Below are 12,748 nucleotides of genomic sequence, written 5' to 3' on the forward strand. Positions count from 1 at the left end.
AACATCTTTGTGACTTCCATTAATTTTTAATTTCTTTTAATATCATATTCTACCAGCACTTTCTAGACATGCATTCCGCTTTCTAGGACTAACTTGCATTCTAACTGTAACTCTGTAAGCTATTTACGGGTGGATATATATATTGTTTGTTTTCATATAATCCTTCAATAACACTTTGCCTACACGTAAACTTTTCTCACCTCAGGTCCAGAATGTGAGAACAGTCATGATGAACCAGGGTGGACAGCACATGGTCAGTTACGGCTCAACGTCCAGTGGAGCAGTGACCCCTGGAGCGGCCGGAGACGAGGTCCGTGTTGACTGCTGTTTTATGACCGGAGACGGCACTAGTGTGGTCACTGGTTCCAGTCTTGGACCTCCTCAAGTCTGGGACATGCAGGTAACCACCGTTTCTTCTAAATGTAGTCGTCAAAATGTCTTACGATTCTAAGTTTGAAGTTTTATATAAATTAAGGACCTTCCCATGTATTATGTGAACCATGACATACATATTCTCGATCATTATGTTGTATGGAGTTATATTCTCGATCATTATGTTGTATGGAGTGTACATAGCGATGACGCTATTTTGTACGAATAAATAAGAACTTATGAAGGCTGTTTAAAACAAACCATTGGGCAGATGCAACAATATGTATTAAAAAACGTATATTAAAAGATGTGTTAGGAAACTAAAGAACTCGCTACTTTAGCTTATTTATATATGTTATCCTTTTTTCATGTAATTTTTTCACATTGAGGTCAGAAAACTTGACAATTATGAGAAATCACATAATATTTTTTCAGACCGGAGAACTGTTGAGGATAATGAAAGGTGATACAGTTGGATCTACTAATCTTCACCTGGCTTGTAACGACAGACTACTGGTGGGCGCAGTACACGCCGACCTACAGGTTAATGAGATGTCTATCAGGAAAGGAGTAACGAATAAAAAATTACAGGTAAACCTCTTCTCGAAATATGTAAATACAATACAAATTACAGCTAAACTATTAAAGAAATCTATTAGGAAAGGTGTAAATAAAATTACTGATAAGTAAATTTGGATTTGAAAAATTGTAGTAATTCAGAATAATGTCTTTCTTCATCAGAGAGTTATCTCCACTCACCTCTGTAACTGTATTAGAATTCAAATTCTTTTCCTCTCCTTCCGGCTTTTGGAGGTTGAGAATAGCACTTTACTTTTACCTTGCACGTTCACGCCTCAAAGTCATCCCCCTCAGCATTCAGTCCGATTCTCTAAGAATCATCCTGATCCGTCACTAATGCTAGGATGAGGGGAATTTTCATAACTCAGAAAATAGTTGATTACTTGCGGTTTGTTTAGACTCTATCACACAGTCATCTGCAGCCAAATATACTACTGAAAAGTGGTATGTGTAGAGTTACGTTTATTTTTCATGTTTTATAATATACTTTGTACTCAAGTGAATGTATCAGTATTTTACTTACTTTCAATATTGCTTCAGATCTGGGACTTCGTCACCGGCAAACCTCTAGAGATGGGGAAAGAGGAGACATGTTCTGCATTGTGTGTGATGACGGACCCTGACAAAGTTGTGTTCGCGCGTTCAGAAATGTACGGTAACGGCACTGACATAGTGGTCTGGGACTTATTAGGGAATCAGGCCATAAAAGAGATGCACCTCGATGGTCCAGTGGGAAATAATGACTATATTAATTACCTAGCTTTATCGCAGAATGATCGATACTGTGTGGCAGGATTCACAAATTCATTCGACAACTATGCCGAGTTTGTCACATTCGACGTTACATTAACCAGTATTAACATTACAGAACCAAATATGCTTAGATTAGACGCCAATCCAGATTGTACTGTGATATTACCACGTGACGAGGCCGTCACGGGGCTCCGCAACGGAGATTTGGTCATTTGGAGTTTGCGCACTGGACAGCCAAGTCGTCAGCTTCTTTCTGGTTCTGGTGTGCATGCACACAGTAAGGAAGTCAAGGCGCTGGCCATTTCTGAAGATAATAGGTACTTGGTGTCTGCGTCGGCCGACGGAACCCTCAAAGTCTGGGACATGACGTCAGAACGACAGATTAATGCCCTGGTCGGACACGCAGATGAGGTGAGTAGACCATCAATCATATAAAACTGCACGTTTCAGACCATGATAACCGAATCAGTTAAACACAGACTACATATTTCAATTTCAGCAATAATAAAAACTACGCATTTCACACTATAATAATTTACCATTATTATAACTTAAATAATCACTTTATAACAATATAGTTCCAATCTCTTTGACGCCTTACAAATTTTCATACCCGATACCGGATTTTTATAGCTCATATCATTCAGATATATTGAAAAATAATAATTCAAGTGCATATCTAATTCCACAAATAGAAACAAAACTATAAAATGTTTGAATAAATACAGATTTATATTGCTTCCATCAAATACATAACATAATACATGTAGTTATGAGATATAAATTTTACAAAAAAGGTACAGATACGAACGTTATCGTTTCTATTAGTTTATAGTCAGTAATACATTGTTATACCGCCCCTAGAGACACATATTAACTCTTCTAATCCACAAGATGGAACAGTTCATTATGGATGTTTAGGGGTGAAGGCGGTTAAGTACTATAGCTGATTATGAATCCTCAAACAAATACATACTAAACAAAACAAAACCATTTCAGATAATGTAACATTTTCACATTTTGTTTTGCAGGTTTGGTGTGTTGCCATTTCTCCTGATAACGAGATTGTCGTGTCGGGATCACGTGACGGTTCCATCCGGTTGTGGAGATTGAAGAGCGGAAGTGAAATTTGCACATTCAAAACTGGTGTCGATGTCTTTTACGTTACCATGAGCCATGACAAAGGAACCATTGTAGCCCTTGGTGACAAATTTGGTGCTAGGAAACTCATTATGCTGCAAGTGGTTCGAACCAAAATTCGACGACAAATAAGCTCCTAATACGTGACTGTTTAGATATTTAAATGGTGCAATTAACCGTATATACTTGCCTTGGCAAATTATTGAAAAAAATAACGATCAAACCTAAGGATTAATTTTTGACTTTTTCTCCGAATCTTGCTTCATGCAGCTAGAATCGTGTGTATTAAATACAAAGACTCTTTATTGAAACTATTTTGCAAGTCTAAAATGTTACTAAACATATATATTATGTATATGTGTATTTGTATTTTGAGAGAATGGAATTAATATCTCCCACCTATATTTTTTTATATTAAGTAACATATTTATTACAAGCGCTGATAGTAATTAGTGAATGAAAAGTAATAATCAAAACAATGAGCTCTATGCATAATATGCTTGATCATTTAATCTTTAAATTGAATTTGGACTTCTTCTGCCAATACGTATTTCTCCACTATAACTTCAAACTAGAAAGTCAAAGAGAGTGGTTAAATTAGAGCAGTTATTGACATTGTATTGTGTTTAACCGCCTTAAAAATTAATTTTGAATTCCGTTTCTGACAGCGATTCATACCTGACATTAATATCAAGATGATAACATTACCATCTTCGAATTAAAGACAATTGAATCGATCCCTGTAAGATTGCTTTTGATTTCTCTGTATTGGTGAAAGACATGTGCGTTATTCAAGGTGTGAACTTGCCAGTAGATGTTTATATTAATATAATTTGTAATTTATTTATCTCGAGACATTATCTCACTACATCGAGCTCTCAATAGGTCTTTCACATATGTATTATAAAAAAATCAAATTTCATACAATGTATTGAGAAAGTTTTGTTTTTCAACAATTTTCAATCCATGTTTCAAATTTACCGTTAAAGCCACAGACGTTTTAAACAAAAACATTGTTTATCTCTCAGTGTTGAACCAAAGCGATTATCTTCGCGTTTATTATACACATACACATACGTATTTATAAGTGGTTAGCACATGCGTGCTCTATACGGAAAATAACGTTTATTATGCTTTCACTATTTATGACAAATATGATAATATATTATATGATTTTTATACAAATATATATATCATATGGTTGTAACGAAATTCGGATTAAGCTTAGCAATATTTTTATATGGCAACTGTTGTTGTTGTTAAAAAAACGCCCCTGTTCCAATTTTATGAATCAAAGTTATACAGCACGTTTTATTTTATCTTAAATGTTCATGATCTTCGATGATCTTTAAACGATGAATTCTTAATATCAATAATTTGCATCTTTTAGGCATTTAGATTTTTATATTGTCAATATGTATTTTTCAAAATAAGTTTGAATGAACTATGCTTTGCTTCTTTTCCCGATTTTATTCCCCATAATTTCTATTGTGCTGCTTACAAACGTTGAAATGAAAGATGTGCCATATCTTTTTAATGTACGTGAGATAAATGTAATTTTATGAAATACTCGATCAAAATGCAAGCTGATCAAAATGTTTTTGTATGTGTGTAATGCTTTATAGAGATATTTTCATTTTATATATTCAATAAATTTGTGCTAATGTATTATATTTATATTGCCTTTTATTATTTGTGTGGGGTATGCATTGTTGACCTTTGACCTTGGATTGAGCGTTCGACCCTTGACGAAGACTTTGTAGCAGCATAAGACTCAGTATTAATTTAGTCGGACAACCAGCCCACAGCCCGTCGTCAGCATTATGTGAACGAATTTAGTCTGTTGATGATATTCAAAACATACTAGGCATATTCCCATTATCCCATAAATCGAAAGATATGTAAAAAAAAGACTTCATAATTATCAAACGCTTTCTCTCGTAGTAAGAATAATATCAGATGAAAAACAAAAGCGGTTTGATGTAAAGACTCTTGAGCTTTAAAATTCGAAATGAAACTACAACAAAAAAGGCTTTGAAATTTTAAGGGTTGTGTGTAGGAACAAAAACAAATAAATATATGGATATGGACGGATGTTGTTGAGGAGTTTTCACGAACAAAGGGATTAACTAAAGTATTTAATAAGTACCTTGCGCACTACACGAACTGCATATGTTTAGTAACACTTGTCTACAAGTGTTGATACTTTTACTACTTTTACTATGCATGAAGATTTCTAGCTTTTTAAATTCTATTCGGAGACATATGTTTTCTTTATTTTAATGTTTCTTCTTGACCGACTTTAACTTAAGTTTTTTTGTTTTCGATCTCTTTGTAATTGTTCTAAGAATATATTGTTTTTTCTAAGGTTGATAATCGACGGGTTGTTCATTTAGAAATGTAGTTTTTATAGATACATTAAAATTAAAATAAGGAAATTGTTTTTCAAGTTCCATTTTACATGAAAAGTAAGGCGATTTTACTCAAATTATTCAAGTCACTGTCGTTGTTCCTAAAATAAATAATCGAGACGAAGATCACTTTGAATTTGTAATTTGGTTTAAAGAAAAAACAGGTAACGACAATATTATCTTTAACATTATTTAAGTCATACTATTTAGCTTTAAGTTATACCCCTAATTGGTTTAGAGTGGCCAGATTCAGGGGAAAGAATAGGTGTTACGTGTATCACGATAACCTGCTAAATATAAAGTTACCTTTCATCTCTCCTCCCCTTACATAAAAAAAACTAACAAATACAGGTCAGCGTATAATTCATTGACATTGACCGTGGTCATAAGGTTAACTTCAAACACTCCTAGTAGGTTTTGTTTAATTTCGACATTTCGATAATGAATTGAAATAGGTTTTTATATGCTGAGGTATCTATTTCTTGAGAATTTAAGTAGTCTATTTACAGCTCAAATACACTTATTTCGTCAAAGTTGCACCTAATTTGACGTATTTTTTTTTACAAAACCAGAACAATGTGAGTATGATAAAGTGTCTTTTGATAATAAATTGATATATCACTTTATATGCTGTGATCTATATTCCTTGGGGATTTAAGTAGCCCCAGCTCTGATACACTAATTCTGTCAATGTTACACCTAGTTTGAGATAATTTCACAAAAACCAGAACAACGCTAGTATGATTAAGACTAGATGTTTGAATGTATGAACCATGCTTTCCGCCACTTACCGAAACAGGAGCATTACTGTACGTCGACTACCCTTTCACCTCCGCGGAGGAAATAACTCACATATCTGTTACATACACGCATCAAATCTCGTCTAGCCTTTCAACATTAAGAAATTTACACGTTCATATTTATTTTATATGTCTTAGTGAAGTCATCGCTAGGTTTTACTGGGGAGATAACGACTAAAGTAGCAATGCTGTAGGCTGAGAATGATTTTGAAGATTTTAAAGATGACTTTTCTATGGATCCTGGTCCTGTGTCTGGGTAAGCAAAATTTTTATTTAAAATCAAATATTGGTAGGCTCTTAATTGAATGTTTATTTCATATGAGATTTAATGGAACTAATTTTCATTTTTTTTTTAAATTTTGGCGAATACTTAAAAAACTAAGCCAAGTTTCATGAATAGAGGATCTTACACGAGTGGCTATGTAATATATATTATTTATTAAATGAATTCAACAATTTGATATTTGATATGCCTCGATGAAGCCTTAATGCTGATGGGGTATCAAATCATTCCATGAGTTGGTTAAATGTCATATAACATGACAACTTTATTAGCATTAATAGAAATAAAGCCAAAACTTCAGTTCGTTTCTATAGAGGAGTAGCGAACGTTCACGTCCACCAAAACAAACGTGCGACGTCAGATGTTGATTATGACATCATTATCATATGTGACGTCACAAAAGTATTATTACCCGTGCGCCCACGATATTAATAACATTCGAAGGAAATTCACGTGATTGGTCAATTTGTCTCCTGGACTGCCTTCAGTTTTACTAAAGTGTAGTCTAGTGGTTGATAAAATTACAGTGAAAGGATGTTCATAGAAGCTCATCTCAAGTAACCGCTCCCGTGTACATCTTCGGAGATGTACGGCCCATTGGACGTACCAGCACCGAGCGGATAGGACGCAGAGACTTACCTGATGAGGGCAAGTGTCCTCAGCTCTGTCACATCGCAGGGATTACTAAACTACATTTTAATGGAAACATCAAACACCAACAAACAAGTTAGCTTACAAGTAAACAAAACCCCATCTGCGTTCTGCTTTCTATATCATATTTTGTTTTGTTCTGATTTCAGGAGCTTAAATATAATAAACAACAAAACCAAACAAACGAACAAAAACATTAAAACTGTAACAGTGTGCAAAGACCACTCCTGATTGTGAACATTATATTCAATATCTAGTAACAATTACGCATCTGCACTATCTTATAGTTTATGGTTTACCAATACGTAGTGTGATAGGCTAATTGCAATCGACATTCATTTATGATTAATATCAGTATATATTCATATCAGGAATGCTTTATTTCACTTGGCAGTAGAGAAATCCATATTAGGATATACGTTGCTTTGGGAATCTGACCAAGGCGATAAATTTTGTAGTTATTGGATTAGTTTTCAAATGTATCTGTAGTATATTGTTCAGTCAGCAATTATACCCTAATGTTTGTAGGAAGATATATTCCCAAACACGTCGATACTAGAAACAACAATTATATAAACAACAATATATCTCCATAATGTAAGTATAGGGAAATATCAGTTAATTTTCGCGAGTCAAAATTTTCATGATTTGATCTAAACTTGAAAATAAAATTTAAGCGCATTCATATTAAAGTCATATGCGCCAAAATGTTCATACTTTTCAATCAATAAGCGCTTTTAATATGTTATTCGATCCCACATGTTGCAACATTTTGAGAATTACAATATTTTCAATGCAAAGGTTCTAATTTTAGACATACAAATATGAGCTCAAAATGAATTTTGGCAGTACTGTCATCAATTTTAAAATTATCAAATTTACGTCTACAGTGCAATGAAAGGTGTACAAAAGGTCGGGCTATGAAGCCAAATTGTGGTTTGGAATTCCATTTCACATTTGTACAGTGATATTAGTGATATTTCAATGCAACTTCAGGTATTTTCAATTTAAACATGCATAACACTTAAAAACAAGAACTTTTTCAGAGTAAAAATTCTGTTTTGAAATCAAGGTTTGTAAGGCACCATATATGTATGTCTGTGCTTTAGAGTGATTTTCACACCTTAATTCACCAAAACTAATGTTTTCAATATATTATCGAAGAAAATAAATAACATGTCAAAAATTTTGTTCAATTTCGGCACATATATCTTTATCTTAATAGTTTACGGATCAAAGGTTTGCGAATATATTCGACCCACGAAATCAAGGAAATATAACCCCCGCGAAGTAACTGGCGATACAGATATCCGAAGTAGTAATAAACAAACACTTGTTGTGTTTCTCATTACGAACAAAAAGACATTGTTTACTCACCAATTGACAATCTACTTAACACTGTATAGTATGCATTAAACATAGTAAGTAAGCTTCCGGGGCAACACTTAGGAAGGAATGTCAAAATGTGCTCAAGTAAATGCCTAAAATAGACAAGTACACTGGGAAGAATGACTATGCAATATCTAGCTAGAACAAGTAAATAAAACAATGCATCTATAAAAGTACCAGATCAATTATGATATCGGGATAGTTATGCAAATAAAACTAAAAAAAACAACACTTCTGAAAACTGACCCAGGTGAATTCCATTTCACTAATCATTATTTCTTCAATGTACCTATAACTTTGATTTTTAATCTAAAATTTCCTAAGAAAAATCAATGTTTTGTAGCCATAAAATAACACAATGTATCAAATAAAATATTTATAAAGGTGAAAGGTAAATCCGGTTTAGGTGATCACTTCTACAGAGGAAATCAGGATATGTCAAATATTAAAAATATATGACAACCTAATGCCGAAAAACTATTTTACCCCACTAGTCTACGAAACATTTGTAGTATTAGATTACGGTCATAGTTTGTTTAATTAGCTTCTTTATAAACTAATGAATATAACGTTTGTGCGCTACTGGGATCTCCAGTGGTGATGGAGCGTAACTCTTTGTAATTTTCCGCTAAAATAGCGTTAGCGCGGGATGTCAGTTTTTGACATCATTTCATTAAGAATAGGAAAAGAAATAGTCCAGCACAAACATTATCAGGTGTCACGTGGTACGTGAATTAATTCTATTTAACCGCTGTGTTAAAATTGTAAACTGAAATGAGTTTTGTATCGGCATGAAACTACTTGTCTATAGAGTCCTCGTTCGATATGATATTCCGAAGTTGCATATTATAGAGTTATCTGCACTTGCGGGTAAGTATTGATTGTGACGTCATGTGTTTGCGAGCGTAACGTCATACTTTTCTGAGAAAACGACGTGAATTGCGCTCACAAAATAATGACGTAACAATCGATACCTATCCACAAGGGAGTTAACTCTGTAATATGCAAAGACGGAAGAACACGCCAACAGACGAGGATGATGTTTAAAATTTGAATTAACATTTTCAATCATTTCCAGTGTCATGAATTATATTGAAAAGATATTTGAAATATATGATACACAGTTGTTTTCTTTAACCCGATATTCTTGGGACGTTCTAGCGACATCGCACTCCATAAATGAATATGTCCCTTTCCAACTGAGTTCATACCACGGTATATATAGAGGATCGTACATGGGTGACTATGTGATATGAAATTATCATACGATTTCAATAATTTGATATGCCACGAGCCAACTTATTAAACGAGTTTGATAAATTTCATATCACATAGTCACGAGTGTAATATTCTATTTATCACATAACTTTTATTAATAGAAATATGAGCAAAACTTTAAATTTCGTCTGTATATAAAACAGTAGAAATCCGGCTCGGATATGACGTTTCCGTCTACTGAATCCTATATAGATTATGACGTCAAAACTACCTGTGACGTCAAAATAGTGTTATTACACATGTATAATACGACATTTATGACATGGCTGGACTTGCCAGTTATGTGATAAATATCAATCCTTATACTTACATCTAGACAGAATAAAACTCGAACTACGGTCGCTGTGATTGCTAGGCTATACACAGACTTTTCAAAACAATATATCAATATAAAAGCTTGCAGTAAACGGTTACTAGTGGCATTTTGGTACTTGTGATACCAGTTTTGAAATAAAGTGCTGTTTGATCTTTGTTTCAGATTTGACTCTGTAATACCAATAATATGTTGGTTATGGTTTTGAGATTTGACAGTCACTAATCGTTAAATTACATTTTGGTTATTGTTTGAAGATAAAGAGTGATACCAATTGTGCAATAAGATTTTATCTAATCTTTTGTTAAGGAATGGCACTATCACAAAAGACCAGCCATACCAATGAAAACAACAACGTGGTCAGATTCAATGGTGACGGATCTTACCTCCATTATAATTTCACAAAATGGGGCCAACAACACGCAAACATGCTGCTGGAAGCCGAGACAGAAACTTTCTCGTTCCGGTTTATCACGAGCCAGAGGGACGGCCTGTTATGGATGGATAACAGAGGCACAGAACAACTGTATATCGGCCTGATGGTACGTCATTTAAAGATCATCAAAATACAGATATATTTTCATTTCATTGAGTGTTTTTTTTCCTTTGAAAATTCCTTTTATTTCCTTTAACATTTGATATAATACAGGATGGTTCTGAAGACATATCCAGACTATAAGGTGTTGTAACTTCTTTATGAGAAACCAATATTGCACGAAAAAGTAATTATAGAATCAATTAAAAGCTTTGTTGGAATTTGGTAATTTACTGATTTTATTTCGTATTAAAACATCATGACGCCATTAATAATATCATCAAAATAATGACTAATTGGAGTTTACTAAGGTACATTTAATCACAATGATTTAAATTATATTGGTAAAAATCATAATTCAAATGATAAAGCTGCATCAAAGGTAAATGTAAATGTATCTCCATATGTTACACAGAACCTAGAAAATACAAAAAAAAATAAAAAATATCGATAATACAGTTTAAGTTATTTGCAATAAATAGGGGAAAAAGAAAAAAAAGAGAATATAATTCTTGATTACTATGCACCATTTTATATTCATGAGATAAAATTGTAGTTTCGCGAGAAGACAAGAATATTGTTAATGAATATTCCAAAGTTGTTTTTGTTTTTGTTTATGGTGATGGTAGTTTTTAATCTTTAATTACTATTTATGATGTCAATATAGGACAAAACTTGATATCACGTGTTTGGAGCAGTCTAAACTATAACATGCTGCAGTCGACTAATTTTAGATCATCTAGTAAGAATTTGTTTCAATTGTTTTCAGGGTGGCGATCTCGTTTTCGTTTTTGATGACCACGTAAGACCTGCATCCATATCGAGGCTACATTCTAGCAATACAGTTACGGATTTCAATTGGCATTCATTCGAAATGAAACGAAATGCACAAAATGTAAGTTTTAATTTCAATTGATATTTTTGATAAAATAGAAGAGATCACCTGGTTATGAAAGCTAAGTTAGTATTGTCGATATTGGTATTCTGACTATAGTCTACACATATCCCATCTGTTTTAGTATTAAAATGATGTGATTTTCATTGTTTATAAATAACGATTAACTTGACTTAATCTTTACTTTATGGAGATATGACACAATAATCAGAGTATGTTCTAAACAAACCGTGAAGAAACGGTTTTTAATAAGAGTACACTATCTTGTCCTTCTTTTAGCTCCATACCATAAAATATGTATTCAATTAATCCTTATAATTCAAGCTTAAACTCTGAAAATCCAATTTTTTAGGGAATCCTTTTGCAATGAGGGACTCTTTTTTGTATGAAATTATTGCGCCGTTCTTTCAGCCAGTCAGAGACGGCGTTACAAAGGACGTATTTTTACGTTATGATATTTTAACATATTTGTTTTGTTCAGACTTATCATTTTATATGCATTCTGCTATATTTAGACATGTACCTACACGATTAAACTTCATTTATTGTCCAAATAATAAATACACTGTATGGTTATGCTCTGTCAGCGATTTGATATCTTAAAGGTTTTGGGTTTTAATAGTTTAACGTCCTATTAACAGTCAGGATCATGTAAGGAAATACCAGGTTTATAGGTGGAGAAAACGGAAGAAAGGATAAAGTTTCAAGAACGGTTGTTTAAGACATTGATCGAAATAGTTCGATCATTTGTTAAAGTCCATCATTGTTTTGGTTTAACAGTTGTTTGTAGTTCACGATTTATCATTTATGTAGATAAAATTCTTTGTGGACGACCGGCTTATTACGGAGGTAAACATGTACAAGAGAGTTCAGTTCGTTACCAATAGCAACGTTTATATCGGTGGTACTCCAAACATGACGTCACTTACTGGCGGACGAACCAGCTCAACGTTTAATGGTGCCCTATATCTGGTTAGTATACGTTTAAAATACACACATATATATATCTGGAGAATAGAAGTTTAAAATAATTTATATATCTGGAAGTTTTAAATACGTTTCTATATCTGGTGAGTAGAAGTTTAAAATACATTATAAATATGGCGAGTAGATATTTAAACCTTCGGGCAGGTGAGCTAAAACATTTTAAAAATGATTTATAGATGATTTTTTTACTTTATGATTATGTTAAAAATAATTTTCAGCCAAGAGTTCTTGCAAAGTTTAATATTCTTTATCTATACTAGGCTGATTATTCATTAAAGTTAATTATGTTCTTCTAATAATTTTCGATGATATTTATTTGCGGTTTTTGTGAAAGACATAGTGCTCATGCAGAAATGATGTTA

At 33.1% G+C, this 12,748-nt stretch overlaps 2 protein-coding genes across 4 annotated transcripts in view; both read left to right on the top strand.

Moving 5' to 3' along the window:
* The window catches only part of LOC138310338 (uncharacterized), a 91,976-nt gene extending 87,459 nt beyond the window's left edge, over nt 1–4,517 (top strand). For all 3 annotated transcript variants that reach the window (XM_069251516.1, XM_069251518.1, XM_069251517.1), the window contains 4 exons: nt 206–400; nt 808–963; nt 1,492–2,115; nt 2,736–4,517. In XM_069251516.1, coding sequence (XP_069107617.1) covers nt 206–400; nt 808–963; nt 1,492–2,115; nt 2,736–2,984 — 1,224 coding nt within the window. In that variant the 3' untranslated portion in view covers nt 2,985–4,517. The remainder of the gene's footprint in view (nt 1–205; nt 401–807; nt 964–1,491; nt 2,116–2,735) is intronic.
* Nucleotides 4,518–6,154: 1,637 nt separating this feature from the next.
* Nucleotides 6,155–12,748, top strand: part of LOC138310671 (uncharacterized) — a 31,673-nt gene continuing 25,079 nt past the window's right edge. Inside the window, exons 1-4 of the mRNA XM_069252000.1 lie at nt 6,155–6,311; nt 10,279–10,511; nt 11,274–11,399; nt 12,213–12,371. Coding sequence (XP_069108101.1) covers nt 6,257–6,311; nt 10,279–10,511; nt 11,274–11,399; nt 12,213–12,371 — 573 coding nt within the window. The 5' untranslated portion in view covers nt 6,155–6,256. The remainder of the gene's footprint in view (nt 6,312–10,278; nt 10,512–11,273; nt 11,400–12,212; nt 12,372–12,748) is intronic.

Source organism: Argopecten irradians, chromosome 16, assembly GCF_041381155.1.
Source record: "Argopecten irradians isolate NY chromosome 16, Ai_NY, whole genome shotgun sequence".
In the NCBI taxonomy this organism is placed as follows: domain Eukaryota; kingdom Metazoa; phylum Mollusca; class Bivalvia; order Pectinida; family Pectinidae; genus Argopecten; species Argopecten irradians.